Here is a 21,860-nt window from a genome sequence, read left to right as displayed (position 1 = left end):
AATAGCTGAACGTGGCCTATCAGACTTTACAAGACTGTAGGCTCTGTCTACCCCGCAAGGGATATAGACGTGATTGTATGTATGTATGAAGGATAGATTAAGCCGCTGGTTTTCAGTCGCTTGGTGACAATGTGTAGAGATTCGCTTACCCACCCGCTTATCGGCTCTCAGATACACACTGTACCCTCCATTATGAACTGCTGTTCAAAATCCATCATGGTGGCATGTGTGCTAGAGACGGCATAATACTTCCTTCTCTTTCATTCTTATACATATGCACTACACCACGGATTATTTATTGTAACATGATTCGACACGTCCGAGATTAAATAAAGGTACGTTATGTGCGTGTTTAATACCTGTATTATTTGTAACACACGTTTTAAAATACATAAGTATGTATATAGATACATATAGTCACGTCTATATCCCTTGCGGGTTAGACAGAGCCAACAGTCTTGAAAATACTGATAGGCCACGTTCAGCTTTTCGGCTTGATGATAGAATTGAGATTCAAATATTGACAGGTTGCTAGTCCATCGCCTATAAGAAGAACCCAAAGTTTTTAAGCTTATCCCTTTGTCCCCTCTTATGACATCCATGGGAAATAGAAGGAGCGGTCCTATTCTTTTTTTTTATTGGTACAGGGAATCACACGGCAACGGCACTTTTTAGAATATTAGATTTTTTTAAATTAAAAATACACTAATTGTATTAAGATAGGTAGGTACTTACGTTCATAATCTATGGAAATGTAATTAATAATTGATATTAATAATATGAAATAATTTATTTATAAAAAAATATATCTAACTAGCTGTGCCCGCAACTTCGTCCGCGTGAAATAGTTATTTTGGGCATCATTGAAGCCCTCAAGGGTGAATAATTTTTCCCGTTTTTTTTTTTCACATTTTCCATTATTTCTTCGCTCCTAAAAGTTGCAGCGTGATGTTATATAGCCTAAAACCTTCCTCGATAAATGGTCTATTCAACACAAAAAGAATTTTTTAATTCGAACCAGTAGTTCCTGAGATAAGCGCGTTCAAACAAACAAACAAACAAACTCTTCAGCTTTATAATATTAGTATTGATGTGTAGGTATCCATTATGATACATAATCGTGATTATTTTTACTGGACTACTTACCCTCGGGAACTGAAATATAATAACAAATGTAATAATTTATCTTTAGTATATCATCATTTATTGACATATTTGCAAAACAAAATTTAAGCTACATAATCAACATAAAATAATAAATATTTATTAAAATAAATTAAAACTTATGCAATTTTTCTTAATGTAAAAAAAAATTAATAAAACAATAAGTTGTTTTCTTCAAAATTACTAACGTAACGGTTGAATATTGCTAAAATTTAGCATACGACAGGAATTATAAAAATGTAGGTTACATACAAAATTTTTACAAAAATATATGAGGGCACGGTAGTGCCCCAGCCAAGTCGAGCAAAAAAAAGCGGCACGGCCGTACCATCCTATTCTCGAAGCAATTTGAGGCTATTTTCGACCCCCCAAAAATTTCCTTGTGAAATTTTATCCAACAATGATTATTTTTTTTATAACAAGAAGCCTGAATTTTCAGTAATACTTACTTTCCGCTAAAAAGACAATCAAAAAGAATTAAATAATTGTTATTATAATTGAATTTTACTTTATTAATATACAAATCCCTCATATCTATTATTGACGATGTTTCTCATTTACAAACAACATACATATAATCACGTCTTTTTCCCTTACGGGGTCGACAGGGCCGACAGTTTCACGGAAATACCTACTGAATGGCCACGTTCATCTATATGGCTCAAAGATTGAGATGAGAGAAGAAGAATCCGAAGTTCATAAGCCTATCCTTTAGTCGCTTTTTACGACAGCAATGGGAAAGATTTTATGATTTAAGAATAATCTTATCTACCTTCCTATCCTTTATCCATAAGGATGAAGGATAGTTTTTACGGTTAGGAAAAACGTCGTGAAGAAATCTGCAAATTCAGTCAAAAGGGAGAGGCAATGATATAACACCAGGAGGAATATGAAGACTTAAAGTAATATAATTATATTATACATACTGTAATTACCTGTGAAAAATAAAAATGTGTTTAAATATACTTTTTTTCATTCGTCAGGGTATGAAATAGTTGGTTTACTGGATCCTGAGGAAAATCCTCTAAATTTCAGGGTCCTCTTATACTGTTATTGTCTGTTATACCACTAGGTACTAATTGTATTGTTCTGTTTAATTTTTTTAACTAGCGACCCGCCCCTGGCTTCGTATGGTTAGCATATATAGACATAAAACTTCCGTTTTCACTCGAGTATAGTCGCCGACATTCGGCCTTCAACACTCTTAACTCTTAAACGGCTCAACCGATTTTGATCAACATGTCTAAGAACACTCGCACGTAAATCACTTTTAATCCAAAAAACTAAATTGAAATAGCTCCATCCATTTGCGAGTTATGATGCCACAGACACATCAAATGTATAACACCCCTCTTTTTTTAGTCGGGGGTTAAAAATGCTTTATGCTATTATAATTTATCGACATTATTATAAATTCATGTTACAAGTACTCTTCATCATCGTCGTATCAATGTACTTGAAAAAAGTGATGAGTGTGGAGGAAGCGGGTGAGGTCTGTAAGGATCGTTGCTTGTGGAAATCACAGGCATGATTGTATGTATGTAATACATACAATCATACATGCAATCAACCATGCATGCATGCATACATACACACTATGTATGTATGCATGTATGCATGAGTGCATGTATGTACATATGTGTGCATGAGGGCATGTGTGCACGTGAACATGTCTGTATGTATGCATGAGTGCATGTATGCATGTTTGCATGAGTGCATATGCATGTGTGCATGTATGTATGTATATATGCCTTACGCCAGAGCTCGCTAGCCACCTCAGCCTCGTCTATGGTCCGCAGCGCGAAGATATATCCTAACTGACATGGGTTCCAGTGGTCACAGACTTCCCTGTCAGGATCTAACTCCGTCACGTATTTGTAGGTCTGAAACATACATAGTTATATGTCACCGGAAATCCGTTAGATACAGGTGTACAATTAATATAGTATATATGTAGATATTAAATAAAGTTCTATATATATTTATTATTCTAATATTAAAAACTTCTTAACAAATTATTTGCCCCACGAACTTATAAAAGCCATTGACAGAACCTACATGAATTTAAAGTTTAATAAAGTTCAGCCCAATAATTCTGAAGTTATCGCGTTACAAACATACAAAAAATATTTTCGTGTCAAGTTCTAGTTCTATTCAACTAGTATTTCTTATCTTACCCATACATACATATAATCACGTTTATATCCCTTCCGGGGTAGACAGAGCCAACGGTCTTCAAAAGATTGATAGGCCACGTTCAGCCGTTTGGCTTAAAAATAGAATTGAGATTCAAATAGTGACAGGTTATTAGTACCCGTACATATAATCACGTCTATATCCCTTCCGGGGTATACAGACAGAGCCATTAGTCTTCAAAAGTCTGATAGGCCACGTTCAGCCGTTTGGCTTAATGATAGAATAAGCATTCAAATAGTGACAGGTTGTTAGCCCATCGCCTAAAAGAAGAATCTCAAGTTCCTTAGTCGCTTTTTACGACATCCATGGGAACGAGATGGAGTGGTCCTATTCTTTTTTATTATTGGTGCCGGGAACCACATTACTTTTACTTCAACTACCACGGGTACTTTTTTCTTACCCTATCAGGATAATATCTATAATGGACGAGGACATCTTCGGAGCCCTCCAGGCCACATTTACTCATGGTGTAGTTATAGGAAGTCCGCTGAGTTGGGGGGCAGCCCACCACTGTGGTGTTCGTACGGGGAAGATCAGGCATCTCCCGCCAGTACCCTGATGGAGAAGGTAGGTACATGTAGGATCACGTCTGTATCTCTTGTGGGTGAAGAAGATCGAATGAGAAGGTCTTGGGCGCGTGCGCACGCTTTATAGGGTACTAGCTGTGCCCGCGACTTCGTCCGCTTGAAATAGTTATTTATTTTTGATTACCATAAAAACGGTTCTGGTGAGTTAATAGTAAAAGATAGACATATACTGTCGTAGACATTTTTTTAGATTATTTCAAGAGGAATAATTCATTCATACATATATTTTTGGTATCTTGAACCGTTTTCGCAGCGCACGCAACAGTAATATTCTTTTTGTGTTGAATAGACCATTTATCGAGGAAGGCTATATAACATCACGCTGCAACTATAAGCAAAGAAATAATGGAATATGTGAAAACGGGGAAAATTATTCATCCTAGAGGGCTTCAATGATGCCCAAAATAACTATACCACGCGGACGAAGTCGCGGGCACAACTAGTTACTTAATAATTGTCATATCTTTTAGTGTCACACACATTGGTTGACGTCGAATAAATTACTTAAAACTAGGTTTATTGCCGCTGCCGAAGCGTCAGTGCAAACTGCAGTGCAGCATTTTCTTCAATAACGTTAACTTCTCAATAAATCCAAACTCAGAATAAGAATAGAAATGTGGATTAGAGAATACATTGTTATGATGAATTGATTTAATTGAAATTTACTACTACATGACATGACATAGAATCACGTCTATATATATCCCTTGCGGGGTAGACAGAGCCAACAGACATCAAAATACTGAAGCTGTTTGGCTTAATGATTGAATTGAGATTCAAATAATGGCAGGTTGCTAGCCCATCGCCTTAAAGTGGAATCCCAAGTAGGTATATAGGTCTATCCCTATGTCGCCTTTTACAACATCCATGGGAAAGAGATGGAGTGGTCCTTTCTTTTTTGTATTGGTGCCGGGAACCACACGGCATTATAACGATTTTGAAATTGAATTTGGAACAACTCACGGTTACAAAAGAAGTAATGGTTCTCGGCGACAAAAAGCTCCTTGTCCTCGGCGCTGAGACAGGAATCATACATCACCAATATTGGCTCTATGTCGTCTTCGCAGTAAATGTTGCCCGAGCCGTCGGGCTCTTTAGGCGCACGGTTTGATGGACATCTGTACATTAGACCTGGAAAATATAGACATACATTTAGGCGATGGGCTAGCAACCTGTCACAATTTGTATCTTAATTCTATCATTAAGCCAAACAGCTGAACGTGCCCCGTCAGTCTTTCAAGTCTGCTGACTCTGTCTACCTCGCAAGGAATATAGACGTGATACATAGAGGTCAAACCATCTTCAAAATCTAATGATGTACCCTAAATGCTATATGAGTAAGGTGAGCGGTAGGTTAGTTTAGCGTCGGGATATAATATAGGTCTTGTGTAGTTAAATATTACATAAAATCACGCCTCTTTCCCGGAGGGGTAGGCAGAGTCTACCTCTTTCCACTTGCCACGATCTCTGCATACTTCCTTCGCTTCATCCACATTCATAACTCTCTTCATGCAAGCTCGGCGGTTCGAAAATATAGAAATGGAAAGAAAACGACATTAATAGGTACAAATGTAGCGGGAGTACACACATACATACATATGATCACGTCTTTATCCCTTACGGGGTAGACAGAAGCAACAAACTTGAAAATACTGATAGGCCACGTTCAGCTGTTTGTCTTAATGATAGAATTGAGATTCAAATAGTGACGGGTTGCTGGGTAGCGGGAGTGATGATTAAAATTACTACCACGTAGGTATATAAACGTGCCGTGTGGTTCCCGGCACCAATAGAAAGAAGAATAGGACCACTCTTTCTTCGTGGATACCGTAAAAGGTGACTAAGGGATAGATAGGCTTTTAAATTTGGCATTATTTTAGGTGACAGGCTGGCAACCTGTCACTATTTGAATCTCAATTCTATCATTAAGCCAAACAGCTGAACGTGGCCTATCAGTAAAGACTGATAAGCCACGTTCAGCCAACAGTATTAAAAAGTTAATACTGTTGGCTCTGTCTACTCTGTTCTGAGCAGTTACATCAGTTCAACTTTCAAAATACCTCTTTTAATAATGAGCGGTGGTTTATTTCTCATCTCGACTATTGTGACACCTTTCTCTCCGTTCTGTATGGCTGTCATGACCCTCTTATACAGGGTGATGCGGCGTTCTTGTTCGGCCATTATGTAAGGGAGGAGATCGTCTGAAAGCACGTCCACTTTCTTCTTCGCTTCTGCATTCATCTGCAGATGGAGGTTTTGAAATAAAAATAATCTATACTAATATTATAAAGCTGAAGAGTTTGTTTGAACGCGCTAATCTCAGAAACTTTTGGTTCGAATTGAAAAATTATTTTTGTGTTGAATAGACCATTCATCGAGGAAGGCTTTAGGTTATATAACATCACGCTGCAACTTAGGAACGAAGAAATAATGGAAATTGTGAAAAAACGGGGAAAATTATTCATCTTTGAGGGCTTCAATGATGCCCATAATAACTATTCCACGCGGACGAAGTCGCGGGCACAGCTAGTAAGATTTATATATATAAAGTTCTCGTGTCACAATGTTCGTTCCTTAGAATTACTTAAAAATTATTTATATGGCAAAACGACGTATCGCACAGCTATTATAAAATAAAAAAATAAAATATGTTTATCTATATAAGTATTCATAAAAGCAATATTTTCTTTAAAAAAAAAACCATTTGACACTTACGCGGTCAGCGTCTTTGTTGAATTTAATTCCTGTGCCATCCTATAAAAAAAACATGTTTAAATGAACATCGGAATAGATGTATATGTGTATAGATTTCGCGGCAGCCCTCTTGGGGGCTTGGGTATCCATGAAGTCAGAATGAGATACGCGACTAAATCAAAGTCATAATTAGAAAAAAAAAATTAAAAATTATTACCACTCCAAGCTTTGCTAATTTGACATATTTTGTGTAAGTTCATTATTTGGCATTTACATATGTATGTATTTTATGCATACATACACATACATATGGTCACGTCTATATCCCTTGCGGGGTAAACAGAGCCAACAGTCTTGAAAAGACTGAATGGCCACGTTCAGCTATTTGGCTTAATGATTCAAATATTGACATTTTGTTAGCCCATCGCCTAAAAGAAAAATCTCAAGTTTATAAACCTATCCCTTAGTCGTCTTTTACGACATCCATGGGAAAGGCATGGAGTCCACCTCTTCTTTTTTTCTATTGGTGCCGAAACCACACGGCACAATGGGTGATTCATTGATTGATTTATACATACCACAGCCTGTCTTCTCACGATGTTAGCGAGGTACCGGCCTCTTCTCGTGGCCGGTAGCAGAACACTGCCAGCTTGTACCTCGTCTCCGATCTTTGCAGAAAAGATAGATCCTTAATTAAGATGAACAGGAAATTTCGTGCATTCTATCTAATGTGTGTTCCGACCAAAATGGATATTTTTGTATGAAAATATTCTGAATTGTGTAGCGGGAGAGATGATTCTGCTCGACCACTACCAAAGGGAAGATCTTCCGTCAGGCTAGGTGTTATGCCTGGGGAACCGCGCGACAGACGATGTTGTGTCGGAGGTTGTACTTATATTATATATAGCTCCAATCCATGAAATCTTTGAAATCGCGATTTGGATTCTTCGCTGCTATTGGCTGAGCGCGTCAATTTCTTCGCGATGATTGACAGTTGTTGTGTGATTGGATGTTGTGACGAGTGGCGTAGAGATGTCGCCACAATTGTGTGTGTTTAAAATACATTACCTACAGATTTGTTACCGCTTCTTTTGCACTGACGCCTTGGAAGCGGCAGTAAACTTGGTTTTAAGTAATTAATTTGACGTCAACCAATGTTGTGAAACCAAAAATTTTGACAATCATTAAGCGATATGAAGTATCCTATAATAATGAATAAATAAATTTAATTTTTGTGCCGTGTGGTTCCCGGCACTATTACAAAAAAGAATAGGACCACTCCATCTCTTTCCCATGGATGTCGTAAAAGGCGACTAAGGGATAGGCTTATAAACTTAGGATTCCTCTTTTAGGCGATGGGCTAGCAACCTGTCACTATTTGAATCTCGGTTCTATCATTAAGCCAAATAGCTGAACGTGGCCATTCAGTCTTTTCAAGATTGTTGGCTCTGTCTACCCCGCAAGGGATATAGACGTGACCATATGTATGTATGTATGTATGTAAATTTAATTTGAATTTGAATTCTTGTAAAATTAATCGATGATTCTTCTATTGAGTAGAAGATATCGCCAAATGTGCGCTAACTTAATTTAATTTAATTTTTCAATAATTAATAAATAACTAAGTACTTACATATATTTTTCATTTATACAAAAAAATCTTTGTTGATTTTTAATATTCATATGATTGAATAGTATTTTAACATTTACTTTAATTTATTTTTATTAGAAGTAACCGGACATTGCGCTTTATTTACTGACAAAAAGTGAAGAGTTAGAAAAAGATTTTAATCTACCTAAGTGATCCGTCTTAATATTTTTTTTTATAATGAATCCATCGATAGTTATTTTTTATCTGTGTCTGCGACTATAGTTCATAGATATTTGATCAACCTCCTTTTTAAATGAAGTATTTTGTGATTCTTGTTTAAAAAAAATAGTAAGTAGGTACATACCTTATCTATTGTGCAAAATTCAATGGGTTTATGAAAGCTAACCCGTAAAGTCTACAAAATGCAATAGTATACTACATACCTTTACATATGGTCACGTCTATATCCCTTGCGGGGTAGACAGAGCCAACAGTCTTGAAAAGACTGAATGGCCACGTTCAGCTATTTGGCTTAATGATAGAATTGAGATTCAAATAGTGACAGGTTGCTTACCCATCGCCTAAAAAAGAATCCCAAGTTTGTAAGCCTATCCCTTAGTCGCCTTTTACGACATCCATGGGAAAGAGATGGAGTGGTCCTATTCTTTTTTGTATTGGTGTCGGGAACCACACGGCACTAGCAGTACTTACCGGTGGATATCCACATTGCACTAAAATAAATGAATTTAATAAAATAAACAGAAAATACGACTCTTTTCTGGGCATTTTGTCACCAAACAGTGTTCTCTCGGTAAAAATAATTGCTTGTTACATTTTTTTTATATTAATTGGCATCGTAAAACTAATGTAACTACTTTTTTATGGTACCACGTCAGGTATTGCTCAGTCTGACTAGAATCCACTTCAATTTTCTTATGGATGTCGTAAGAGTCAACTATGGGTAACATAATTTGATAGTTTGATGATGAAAAAAAAAACTACGCTCAAGAGACAAATAAATAAATATGTAGTTATCATAAAATAATTTTATTTCAGCAAATAAAAAATGATAATATGTAATTGTCAGATTAATACAATTATTTATTGTATTGATTCATTAAAGTATTTTAATAATGTAAATTTATAACACTATATTTTTGCATGCCAACTGAATGTTTAGTGCTTAAAACAAATGTCACAACAATGTAATATGACTCATTCATTGCAAAGTAAATCATTCATTCATTCATTCAAATACATACATAGTTATTATACACTACACATTTTTTACATTCAGTGAACTCGACTTTTGAAGTCAATTAGGCAGGAAAATGTAAAATATTTTCTAATAAAATATTCTCCATATCTCACCTTACACCGGCAGAACTGCGAGCGTTCTCTAGCCTTTTTTATACAACAACGATGTTGGTTTTGACATAAGGGTGACATAATAAGCAACAAGTTCTGTATAAATCAGCCACTTATAGTTTTAGGCACGTGTCAATTCCCCGAGGTAACCAGGCAACATGCTGTGTTAATGCTAGGGGAACAATTTAATTTGACAAATAAAAAATGGCCGACTTTTATTGATAATATTCAAATAGAAAATACATACATATAAGTCTATATACCTTGCGGGGTAGTAAGAGCTAACAGTCTTGAAAATACTTTCTTGTTTTAAATTTTAACCTAACATAACCTAACCCATATCACTAAGGGGTATGAAAAATAGATTTCGGCCGATTCTCAGACCTACTAAATATGCTCACAAAATTTTATGAGTATCGGTCAAGCCGTTTCGGAGGAGTACGGGAACGAACATTGTGACACTAGAATTTTATATATAAAACGAGAATTTTATATATAAGATTTCCAGTTTTTTCCTTAGCGGTGTTTAAAAGCCAGGGGTCTGCTATCAAATTTAAGTGATTTGACGAGGTATTAAATGTAACTAAAGAATAGACTATAGACAAAATAGCTACTTTATAAGATCAGCAAAAGAGCTGAATAAACTAGCTGTAGGCTCCGAACTGGATCTGTTCAACTCCAGCCCGAGACAGTTTGTAAATGGGATGTCCAAGGCTTAGTTTAGTCCGGTGGCTTAATGACTCTCAAAAGGTTCAATTTTATTTATATATTTTTTTTTCTGGTTCCTTTTGTCTTAGTTATTACTTATGTAGTATATATAGTTTTGCAGATTGGCTGTTTAGATTTTAAATGTGAAAATATGTAAATGGTCAATAGTCTCTTATATAGTTATTAAATTATTATTTAAGACTGTATATTTTTTGAATAAAATAAAATAAAAAAATAAATTTGAGATCCATGTTGTAGGCGGTGGGCTAGCAACTTGACACTATTTGAATCTCAATTCCGTCATGAAGTTGAACGTGGCCTTTCTATCTTTTCAAGAATCTTGGCTCTGTTTACCACGCCAGGGATATACAGGCTGACTTTTAATTCAACTGCATAAATTTAACTGTTAAGTGTACTCATCTAAAGGATATTTAAAAACGTTAAAAGAAAAATATCGGTTCATATTTAAGAAAGTACGAAAAAAAATAAAAGTATCAAAATCCACGATCCTAAATACGTCATATCACCCCGGTCGGCGGAAAAGCGACGAGTAAGATTCAGAAGTCAACGACACAATTCATTCAGCTGATCGATCTCGACAACTCTGTACTTTACTTGATCTTGATACTAGAAAAATAATTTATTTGTCAGACATTTATTTACATGTTTAGTTTTAATTCCTTTTTGTAGTATTGGTCTTTAATAAAGCTTGTGACGTAGTTTTTGAGGGTTTTTTAAATGTGAAAATGATGACGTTTAATTTAAATAAAAATAGGCTCAAACGGCTCAGAAGCATGGGTATTGTCTATGTTTAAAAGGATGCAGTTGTTTTAAATTTCACCCTGTAGACGTGGCTATCTGTATGTATTGTAGCGGAGTCGATGATTCGGCTTGACCGCCACCAAAGGGAAGATCTTCCGCCAGGCTAGGTGTGATGCCTGGGGAACCGCGGCTCCGACGATTTTGTGTCGAAGGTTGCATATATAGCTTCAATCCGTGAAATTTTTGCTTGCGCGATTTAGGTTTTTCATACTGTGACGAAAATAATGTGAATAATGTGTAATTTAATATTAATGAGTACACTGTGCCTTTGTAACGCAAGTTGTAACATTCAGATTATTTAATAGATAATATAATAGATAGTTACTCTATTAAAAGTTATGTTTTTGTAGGTACTTAATTCGAACTGCAATCTCACAATATATAAAATAAATTTACTCAATTCGTGTATCCGACAAATAATAATAGCAAAAATTCAAACAGCTCAACGTGGCATATCAGTCTTTTGAAGACTGTTGGCTCTGTTTACCCCGGAAGGGATATAGACGTGATTATATGTATGTATGGGCAAAAAAAAAAATATCCCCTCATCAGTCGGCGGCCATTTTGATCTTTCGAATACTAGTTTTCTAATATACCAATCTATCATTGGTCAGATTTCGATTTATTTTTTTTTAAATAAAAACATGTAATAATTATTCATTCAAATTTATTTGCAAACACATTTCAATACAATAATCGCGCTCGGTTGACAGTGAGAACTTTCGTGTTATGTGATTTTGTACAAATACAAACACAACCTCGACGAGTCATCTAGCAGTCTTCGGTGTAAGAAGACGAGGAAGATTCTGAATAAGATGAGGAAGCTGAAGAAGATTCGCTTTCGTATGAGCTACTCGAATATGAGGAACCGTCGGCGCTTGATTCACTGGAGCTCTGTGATTGGCTGGACGCCTGATTAGCTGCGCTCGCTGATTGGCTGGACTGACTTGATGACTGAACGGTCTTGCCACCTGATTGGCTGACTGATTCGCTCTGTCTAGCGGATTGGCTAGATTGGGATGACGATTGGCTTTGGGATGAAGAGGAACTGCTGCTTTCATATTGGGATCCACTGCTTGAGCCAGAGCTGCTTCCTGATTGACTGCCGCTGCTTGAGCCAGAGCTGCTTCCAGATTGGCTGCCGCTGCTTGAGCCAGAGCTGCTTCCAGATTGGCTGCCGCTGCTTGAGCCAGAGCTGCTTCCTGATTGACTGCCGCTGCTTGAGCCAGAGCTGCTTCCTGATTGACTGCCGCTGCTTGAGCCAGAGCTGCTTCCAGATTGGCTGCCGCTGCTTGAGCCAGAGCTGCTTCCAGATTGACTGCCGCTGCTTGAGCCAGAGCTGCTTCCAGATTGGCTGCCGCTGCTTGAGCCAGAGCTGCTTCCTGATTGACTGCCGCTGCTTGAGCCAGAGCTGCTTCCTGATTGACTGCCGCTGCTTGAGCCAGAGCTGCTTCCAGATTGACTGCCGCTGCTTGAGCCAGAGCTGCTCCCAGATTGGCTGCCGCTGCTTGAGCCAGAGCTGCTTCCAGATTGACTGCCGCTGCTTGAGCCAGAGCTGCTTCCAGATTGGCTGCCGCTGCTTGAGCCAGAGCTGCTTCCTGATTGACTGCCGCTGCTTGAGCCAGAGCTGCTTCCTGATTGACTGCCGCTGCTTGAGCCAGAGCTGCTTCCAGATTGGCTGCCGCTGCTTGAGCCAGAGCTGCTTCCAGATTGACTGCCGCTGCTTGAGCCAGAGCTGCTTCCAGATTGGCTGCCGCTGCTTGAGCCAGAGCTGCTTCCTGATTGACTGCCGCTGCTTGAGCCAGAGCTGCTTCCAGATTGGCTGCCGCTGCTTGAGCCAGAGCTGCTTCCAGATTGGCTGCCGCTGCTTGAGCCAGAGCTGCTTCCAGATTGGGATCCACTACCGCTGTGTGAACCACCTTTAGAGCCGCTGTGGGATCCGCTGTGTGAACCACTGTTAGCGCCGCTGTGGGATCCGCTGTGTGAACCACTGTTAGCGCCGCTGTGGGATCCGCTGTGTGAACCACTGTTAGCGCCGCTGTGGGATCCGCTGTGTGAACCACTGTTAGCGCCGCTGTGGGATCCGCTGTGTGAACCACCTTTAGAGCCACTGTGTGATCCGCTGTTAGAGCCGCTGTGTGATCCGCTGTTAGAGCCGCTGTGTGATCCACTGTTAGAGCCGCTGTGTGATCCGCTGTTAGAGCCGCTGTGTGATCCGCTGTTAGCGCCGCTGTGGGATCCGCTGTGTGATCCGCTGTTAGAGCCGCTGTGTGATCCGCTGTTAGAGCCGCTGTGTGATTCGCTGTGTGAACCACTGTTAGCGCCGCTGTGGGATCCGCTGTGTGAACCACCTTTAGAGCCGCTGTGTGATCCGCTGTTAGAGCCGCTGTGTGATCCGCTGTTAGAGCCGCTGTGTGATCCGCTGTTAGAGCCGCTGTGTGATCCGCTGTTAGAGCCGCTGTGTGATCCGCTGTTAGCGCCGCTGTGGGATCCGCTGTTAGCGCCGCTGTGTGAACCACCTTTAGAGCCGCTGTGTGATCCGCTGTTAGAGCCGCTGTGTGATCCGCTGTTAGAGCCGCTGTGGGAACCACCTTTAGAGCCGCTGTGTGATTCGCTGTGTGAACCACTGTTAGCGCCGCTGTGGGATCCACTGTGTGAACCACCTTTAGAGCCGCTGTGTGATCCGCTGTTAGAGCCGCTGTGTGATCCGCTGTTAGAGCCGCTGTGTGATCCGCTGTTAGAGCCGCTGTGTGATCCGCTGTTAGAGCCGCTGTGTGAACCACCTTTAGAGCCGCTGTGTGATTCGCTGTGTGAACCACTGTTAGCGCCGCTGTGGGATCCACTGTGTGAACCACCTTTAGAGCCGCTGTGTGATCCGCTGTTAGAGCCGCTGTGTGATCCGCTGTGTGATCCGCTGTGTGATCCGCTGTTAGAGCCGCTGTGTGATCCGCTGTTAGAGCCGCTGTGTGATCCGCTGTTAGCGCCGCTATGGGATCCACTGTGTGAACCACCTTTAGAGCCGCTGTGTGATCCGCTGTTAGAGCCGCTGTGTGATCCGCTGTGTGATCCGCTGTGTGATCCGCTGTTAGAGCCGCTGTGTGATCCGCTGTTAGAGCCGCTGTGTGATCCGCTGTTAGAGCCGCTGTGTGATCCGCTGTTAGAGCCGCTGTGTGATCCGCTGTTAGAGCCGCTGTGTGATTCGCTGTGTGAACCACTGTTAGAGCCGCTGTGTGATCCGCTGTTAGCGCCGCTGTGGGATCCGCTGTTAGCGCCGCTGTGTGAACCACCTTTAGAGCCGCTGTGTGAACCACCTTTAGAGCCGCTGTGTGATCCGCTGTTAGAGCCGCTGTGTGACCCGCTGTTAGAGCCGCTGTGTGATCCGCTGTTAGAGCCGCTGTGTGATCCGCTGTTAGCGCCGCTGTGGGATCCGCTGTTAGCGCCGCTGTGTGAACCACCTTTAGAGCCGCTGTGTGATCCGCTGTTAGAGCCGCTGTGTGATCCGCTGTTAGAGCCGCTGTGGGAACCGCTGCTTGAACCAGAGCTTGAGCCAGAAGAGCTGGAACTGCCACTAGAACTACCAGAACCTCCTTCACACGGTCCGCCTGGAACAACTGGGCCTGGTCCACCAATAATCAATCCATGTCCAAGCTTCTTCTTCCCGATCGAAAGGCTCTTTTTGCTGATAGAAGACGATGCGCTTTTGGAAGCGCTGGCGCTTGACGATTTCTTCTCAGAACTTTGGCTAGAAGAAGAGCCATCTGAGTAACTGGAGCTGCTTGAGCTTTCCTGGGCTTGTTGCGAAGCGCTCTGGCTCGATTCGCTCGAACTTGATGATGAGCTTTCTGAACCATCGGAACTGCTACTGTATTCTGTAATAAAAATTTGTCAAGTAAGAATTTGGGATAAGGCACTTATTGAAGCTTTTACCATGATCCAATACAGGTTAGGTTTTTTTGCAAAGATTGCAGTGCGGAGGTTAGACGGGAGTCGCTTTTCCAGAGAGGTGAGCGTATATCCAGGACTAACGCCATTTGGAAGAAGAATGAAGGCATTTGGAAACACGACTAGCCCTCTCCTACGTGGTAAACAAAAGCCTTCAGCTATTATCTTGGTTGTCTTAAAAAAGTGCCTGAATTGACACTAGCCGCTGCAAACTCGCTAAGAAGATATGAAGCCTTGCTAATGATATTTGCTCCACGCAAGATGGACCCCATATGCAGTATACAAATTCAAAAAGATTTCATTCATGAGAGAAATACCAAGGACCGTCTATGAATGGAAGAATGCCAGTCTAACCCGCGGTCCTGAAAATCACGCCAGAGGAATTTTTTTATGGATAGACAGGACCGGGACTATATTTTCTGATGCCCCCTGAGAGAGAGAGAGTCAGCCGTAATAAGGCTTACCCCTTTTTGCTACTACAATGGAAGTTTCAGTGTTTAAGTGAGTAAGTATAACGAATTCGCTTTGATGATGTAAAGGCCTTTGTAATAAATCCTAGAAGCATGTCATTACAGACATTTTATTTACATTTTTTTTACGATCGGAAGACATATAAACCGTGCGGTTCCCAGCACTTTAGAATGGAACCACCACTCCATATCATTCCCACGAATGTCGTAACAGGCGACTAAGGGATAGGCTTATAAACTTGAGATTCCTCTTGTAAGCGATCGTCTAGAAACCTGTCACTATTAGAATCTCAATTCCATCATTATGCCATACAGCTCAAGGTGGCATTTTAGTCTTTGCGAAACTGTTGGCTCCGTCTACCCCGTAAGGAATGGAGGCGTGAATATATATATGTATGTCTGAAGGGCGGACAAAACCATGTCTTTCACTTCAACTACTTTGGTCTATCTCGTAGTAACAAAGTATTTCAAACAAATATACAGACACAATGACTTACGTGTAACTTAATTGTGCCGTGTGGTTCCCGGCACCAATACAGAAAAGAATAGGACCATACCATCTCTTTCCCATGGATGTCGTAAAAGGCGACTAAGGGATAGGCTTACAAACTTGGGATTCTTCTTTTAGGCGATGGGCTAGCGACCTGTCACTATTTGAATCACAATTCTATCATTAAACCAAATAGCTGAACGTGGCCATTCAGTTTTTTCAAGACTGTTGGCTCTGTCTACCCCTCAAGGGATATAGACGTGACCATATGTATGTATGACTTACGGCTGGACGAGAAGGACTCAGCTTGGGCAGCGCTGGAGCTGGAGCTGCTGCTGTAAGACGACTCCGACTCCAAGATTGGAGATGAGGACTCCACCGACCTGGCTGTAAACGAAAGCACAAGTTTGTTGTTTAATCAGAAGATCTGGGTACATTTGACATTAACCTCACAAAGTTCCTTATACGAGTAAAGACGTCTCTCTTTCTTTACGCCGTCATTAATGGTATTTGACCATGATCACCACCACCACGCTTCGTGTAGAAACCTGACTCTCCCAGAGAGTCCGGTTTCTACACGAATCGTCTCTCTGGGAAAGTCAGGTTTCTACACGAAGCGTCTCCCGTCTGACCTTCGTAGACCGTTTTACCTTTAAAGGGGAACTTTATTTGAGTTAAGGTAAAAGCTGCACTACATAATTGTGCCTATTTCCACTACCTTTTATGACATCCATGGGAAGGAGCAGATGCCGTTAAAGGCGACTAAGGGGTAGGCTTTTAAAGAAGCCGTGCGCCTAGCAAACACCTTTCCTCCTTTTGTCCAAACAAATTTCCAACTATCAGGCTCAGCGCTTCGGGATGCCTGAAGTGTTTTGGCAAATATGATTCCGTTGAGTCTGTTCAGTCTCTCATTAATATAGAACCTTTTTGGTGTATGATGAGGAATGCCGAGATCTTGCATTTCTACGGACGGGAGACTGCCGCAGTAGATCATCACGGATAGCATCAACGGGCCGCTGCCTCAAATCACGCCTCTTTCCCGGAGGGGTAGGCAAAGACTACCTCTTTCCACTTGCCACGATCTCTGCATATTTCCTTCGCTTCATCCACATTCATAACTCTCTTCATGCAAGCTCGGCGGTTTCGGGTACTTTTGACCTGACCCTTTACCAGGACGTCCTTAATTTGATCAAGATACGTTCGTCTAGGTCTACGTACGTCACCCCCCATGGAAAAATGACAGCCTCTGTGGCGCTGCGGTAGTGCGCTTGTCTGTGACACCGGAGGTCCCGGGCTCGAATCCCGGCCACGGCATGATAAGAAACGAACTTTTTCACAAGTCTCGAAGTCTTCGAGGCTAACTCAATCTGTTTTATCTGTCACATATATTTATTTATTTATATGCCTTCTGACTACGACCAAAAGATGATTTGTCGAAGTAACTATTCTATAGAGCGACTGCTCAGTATTTCTCATAACGTGTTATGTTATTAGCATTAAGTTCAACTAATGTAGCTTTGAAGGCTTAACAATGTTTCTAACTCTGATCTCTGTAAGCCAAAGGTTAGTCCGAACTCACGCTTAGTAATGTATTTTTTTGGTTAAATTAGTTCTGTTTGGCTTATATTTTTCCACGAATTTATACTATTCTGCCGGTAACTACACGACAATACCAATCTAAGTCCAGGAATATATAATCAGAATACTTACATGGATACGCAGAGACGGCTACGAAAGCCTGAAAAAAAAAACCATTAAAATAACATTATGCCGTGTGGTTCCTGGCACCAATGAAAAGAGAATAACACCACTCCATCCTCTTCCAATGGATGTCGTAAAAGGCAATTAAGAGATAAGCTGTCTTACGACATCTGCGGGAAACCGAAGCAGGTCAGGTTATTCAAAAGATTTTTGACTTCCCTGACCTTGTTTATAGAGTATCTTAACCCAAATTTTGATCATGGTTGTTACACGTAACTAGAGTGCTTTATCCCTTAGGTATCTCTTACGAAAAAAGATAAAGTGGTCCAAAAACCAAAGTGTTATTATTTTCTTCAATTTTAAATATTTTTTATATTTTTTTTATATACGGGACGAATTACTACTAAAGTAGATTTTCAAGAAAAACTTAAAAATCGAATTAAGATTTAAATAAAGGAATTAAAAAATAAAATAAATCCTTATACTTACCACAAGGGCTAATAGCGCGAAGTACCTCATGGTTGTATTTAGTGGTACTGTGACATTACTAGCTTATATACCCGATATACGGTTACCAAAACAAACATAATTATATCGAATGTGACAAACTGAATATCCAACATCTGTACAAACGTTGGAATCTACCAATTTCATTATTAACTAAATAATCATAATAATCATTTAATATACGTGGGTTCAGCACGCGTGTAATTTTTTACATACATACATACATACACATACGGTCACGTCTATATCCCTTGCGGGGTAGACAGAGCCAACAGTCTCGAGTAGACTGAATGGCCACGTTCAGCTATTTGGCTTAATGATAGTATTGACATTCAAATAGTGACAGGTTGCTAGCCCATCGCCTAAAAAAGAATCCCAAGTTTATAAGCCAAATCTTAGTCGCCTTTTACGACATCCATGGGAAAGAGATAGTGGTCCTATTCTTTTTTGTATTGGTGCCGGGAACCACACGGCACTTCGTGTAATTTTTTTCGGAAAACAAATATCGTTTTTGACATTTTCTTCAAGATGGCGCCGAAGAGAGTTTTTGATTTTCAAACTGATCCCAACTATCGCGTTCCCAAGTATAATAGGTATCATAAATGCTAAGAATTTTTGAATTAATCTTGAAATATCACGTATATATTATATAATTAAGAGTCTGGAGTTTAATACACAATTTACAGGTTACCTGTAAGAAATCGCTTTTAGTGATAAGGCCGCCATTTTCTTTTACGTTTTTAATACACCATTGTGAATTTGCTGTAATTTTTTGTGATGCATTAAATTGTTATTGTATTGTATGTAGAAGGACATAGAAAACCTGTATACTATTGTTGGTAGCGCTAAACTAGTTTAATTCGCCGCTTTTTGTAGGTGGTGCAAATTTTGTAGTTTTTTCGTAAATGGCGCTAAATTCGTCGCTATTTGGACATGGCGTTTAATTCGCCGCTTTTTGTAGGTAGTGTTAATTTTGCCGTTTTTTTTTTGTTATAACTTTAAATTCTTAGCTTTCTGTAGATGGCGCTAAATTCACGCGGGCGAAGCTGCGAGTAAAAACTAATCAATTATAATTTATTTCTTGTCTTTAAGTAAGCGCCAATCTCGGTAAGTTGTTGGCGGATTATGTTCCTGTTTGAAATATTTTAAAGAGGGTTTCCTGGGGAAGGGTTATAACTATAAATGATACCGGTTCGAAGCCGGGGCGGGTCGCTAGTAAGTACTTACAAGTACATTATAATTATATAATCTTGTTTAAGCCGATGGGCTAGCAACTTGTCACTATTTGAATCTCAATTCTATCGCTAAGCCAAACAGCTGAACGTGGCCTATTGGTCTTTTCGAGACTGTTAAATCTGTCTACCCCGCAAGGGATATACACGTGATTGTATGTGTGTATTGACTTGTGACTACTGTCTTTGTCTACTCAATAAGGGATACTCAGAAATTATGTCGTGTGTGATATATGAATTTATACATCCCATAATCAGTTCCTAACTTAAGGACAAAATGGAAATTTTCATACCTAACCCGATCAGGCATCAAACCTGGGACTTTAGAGGCATACTCTCCCACACGTCACGACAGGAACTTGTCAAATGAACACAAAATCTCGCCTCTTTCCCGAATTTAGTGTTAGGCAGCCGCCCGCGACTTCGTCCGCATGGAAACCCTATCAATCCCGCGGGAACTCTGGGATAAAAAGTAGCCTATGTGTTATTCTGGGTCTTCAGCTACCTACATACCAAATTTCATGGTAATCGGTTCAGTAGTTTTTGCGTGAAAGAGTAACAAACATCCATACAAACTTTCGCCTTTATAATAGTAGTAGGATGTATGTGGGAACACACCCCCTTTTCTAAAGGTGGTTAGCGAAATAAATAAATTAGGTAGATAAGTGACGCAATTGAAAAAAACAATATTATACAGGAAAACATTTGCGCAAATAATATAATGTAAGTACATAAATTGGTATCTATCTGGTGGTAAATTTTTGAATAAATTAAACATACTCGTACATATGTTTTTGTAGGTATTTTGTTGCTTACCTACTTTGAAGAAAGGTGTGTCTTTCTTTCATTAAATATTTAAACGGAATTTCAAGATAACTATATAGTGACAACAATGAAAAAGGTTCCGTGTGCCGTGTGGTTCCCGGCACAAATAGAAAAAATAATAGAACCACTCCATCTCTTTCCCATGGATGTCGAAAAAGGCGAATAGTTGATAGGCTTATATATTCGGGATACCTCTTTCAGGAGATGGTGGTGGGAGGACGTGTAGTGAATTCTTGTTGAGTGTTAGGAGTCTTCGTAGGTAGGTACCTACTTAATTGTAGTATTAGTTATCTAATTTATTAATTTTGCTAACCAGTTTTGGAAAAGAGGGTGTGTTCTTGTTGAGTGTTAGGAATACTTTGTAATAGGTGTAGTTAGGAGGAGAGTTGAGTGTTAAGTGAACGAATTGAAATTCGTGAAATCTTCGTAATCGCGATTTAGATTCTTCGCTGCCATTGGCTGAGCGCGTCATTTACTTCGCGATGGCTGACAGTTGTTGTTTGAAGTTAGTGATGTTGTCACGAGCGGTACATCTGATCGTGGCCTTTCAGTCTCTTCTTGACTGTCGTCCCTGTATAATAAATATATACATACATATAATCACGTCTATATCCCTTGCGGGTTAGGCAGAGCCAACAGTCTTAAAAAGACTGATAAGCCACGTTAAGCTGTTTGGCTTAATAATAGAATTGAGATTCAACTGGCGACAGGTTGCTAGTCCATCGCCTAAAAAAGAATCCCAAGTTTGTAAGCCTATCCCTTAGTCGCCTTTTACGACATTCGTGAGAAAGAGATGGAGTGGTCCTATTCTTTTTTGTATTGGTGCCGGGAACCACACGGCACTGGCACGGCCTACCCCTCCGGGAAAGAGGCGTGTAGTATATAATTATATACGTGACAAATGACACAGATCGAGTTAGCCTCGAAGTGAGTTCGAGACTTGTGTTATGAGATACTAACTCAACGATACTATATTTTTATAATAAATACTTATATAGATAAACATCCAAGACGCAGGCCAATCAGAAAAAGTTCTTTTCTCATCATGCCCTGGCCGGGATTCGAACCCGGGACCACCGGTGTCACAGACAAGCGTACTACCGCTGCGCCACAGAGGCCGTCTAGTCACCGTTGAAGACGTGATTGATGGAGCGTCGTTGAGAACGAGAGGGAAAATAAATTCAGCACTAAATTACAGGTAAAAATAACAAATTTTATTAAGCTCACTTCCTTGGAAGCGCGAGTTTATTTGTGAAACGCCGTTAATATAGTTCAGTATAAAGTTTAGGTCGTTTCAGTCGGGCCATGTGGCAATGCGCGTGCTTGGAGGGTGTCCATGGTAAAGGAAAACATTTAGATATTAATAACTACATTCAATTAATGTTTTAATCTATTATTCAGACAGATTTCGTTCTGTTAAAAAGGTTTGTAATGTAGCAGTTTTTTGTTCTTACCCATTTTATAACATACATACATATAATCATATCTTTATCCCTTGTGGGGTAGACAGAGCCAACAGTCTTAAAAAGACTGATCGGCCACGTTCAGCTATTTGGCTTAATG

The 21,860-nt window shown here is 40.0% G+C and overlaps 2 protein-coding genes across 3 annotated transcripts; both read right to left on the bottom strand.

Annotated features, from left to right (window-relative positions):
• Window positions 1–1,982: 1,982 nt before the first annotated feature.
• LOC132903593 (uncharacterized) lies at window positions 1,983–6,188 on the bottom strand. The gene is made up of 5 exons (XM_060952223.1): window positions 6,008–6,188; window positions 4,911–5,078; window positions 3,761–3,915; window positions 2,921–3,047; window positions 1,983–2,099 (listed from the first exon to the last, which is right to left on the bottom strand). The coding sequence occupies exons 1-5, from the start codon at window positions 6,186–6,188 to the stop codon at window positions 2,062–2,064; spliced, it is 669 nt and encodes a 222-aa protein (XP_060808206.1). The 3' UTR covers window positions 1,983–2,061.
• Window positions 6,189–11,780: 5,592 nt separating this feature from the next.
• Window positions 11,781–18,336, bottom strand: LOC106133719 (uncharacterized transmembrane protein DDB_G0289901). Of its 2 annotated transcripts, XM_060952367.1 has the most exons (5): window positions 18,223–18,336; window positions 17,743–17,770; window positions 16,318–16,419; window positions 13,446–14,999; window positions 11,781–13,229 (listed from the first exon to the last, which is right to left on the bottom strand). In XM_060952367.1, exons 1-5 carry the CDS (start codon window positions 18,250–18,252, stop codon window positions 11,902–11,904), a joined length of 3,042 nt encoding a protein of 1,013 aa, XP_060808350.1. In that variant the 5' UTR covers window positions 18,253–18,336; the 3' UTR covers window positions 11,781–11,901. The 2 variants fall into 2 exon arrangements, with proteins under 2 accessions (XP_060808350.1, XP_060808349.1); XM_060952366.1 differs by having other exon boundaries at window positions 11,781–14,999.
• Between the last annotated feature and the right edge of the window lie 3,524 nt (window positions 18,337–21,860).

Source organism: Amyelois transitella, chromosome 28, assembly GCF_032362555.1.
Source record: "Amyelois transitella isolate CPQ chromosome 28, ilAmyTran1.1, whole genome shotgun sequence".
NCBI lineage: Eukaryota > Metazoa > Arthropoda > Insecta > Lepidoptera > Pyralidae > Amyelois > Amyelois transitella.
This window is presented reverse-complemented; position numbering and strand designations above follow the sequence as displayed.

Coding starts and splice junctions, on each gene's coding strand:
- LOC132903593 (XM_060952223.1), bottom strand. CDS start 6,188: ATGAATGCAGAAGCGAAGAAGAAAGTGGACGTGCTTTCAGACGATCTC. Junction 3,916..4,910: donor CCATTACTTCTTTTGTAACC/GTGAGTTGTTCC, acceptor CTTCTCCATCAG/GGTACTGGCGGGAGATGCCT. Junction 2,100..2,920: donor GGTGGCTAGCGAGCTCTGGC/GTAAGGCATATA, acceptor TATTTTTCACAG/GTAATTACAGTATGTATAAT.
- LOC106133719 (XM_060952366.1), bottom strand. CDS start 18,252: ATGAGGTACTTCGCGCTATTAGCCCTTGTG. Junction 16,420..17,742: donor AGCCGTCTCTGCGTATCCAT/GTAAGTATTCTG, acceptor TTTCGTTTACAG/CCAGGTCGGTGGAGTCCTCA. Junction 15,000..16,317: donor TGAGTCCTTCTCGTCCAGCC/GTAAGTCATACA, acceptor TTTTTATTACAG/AATACAGTAGCAGTTCCGAT.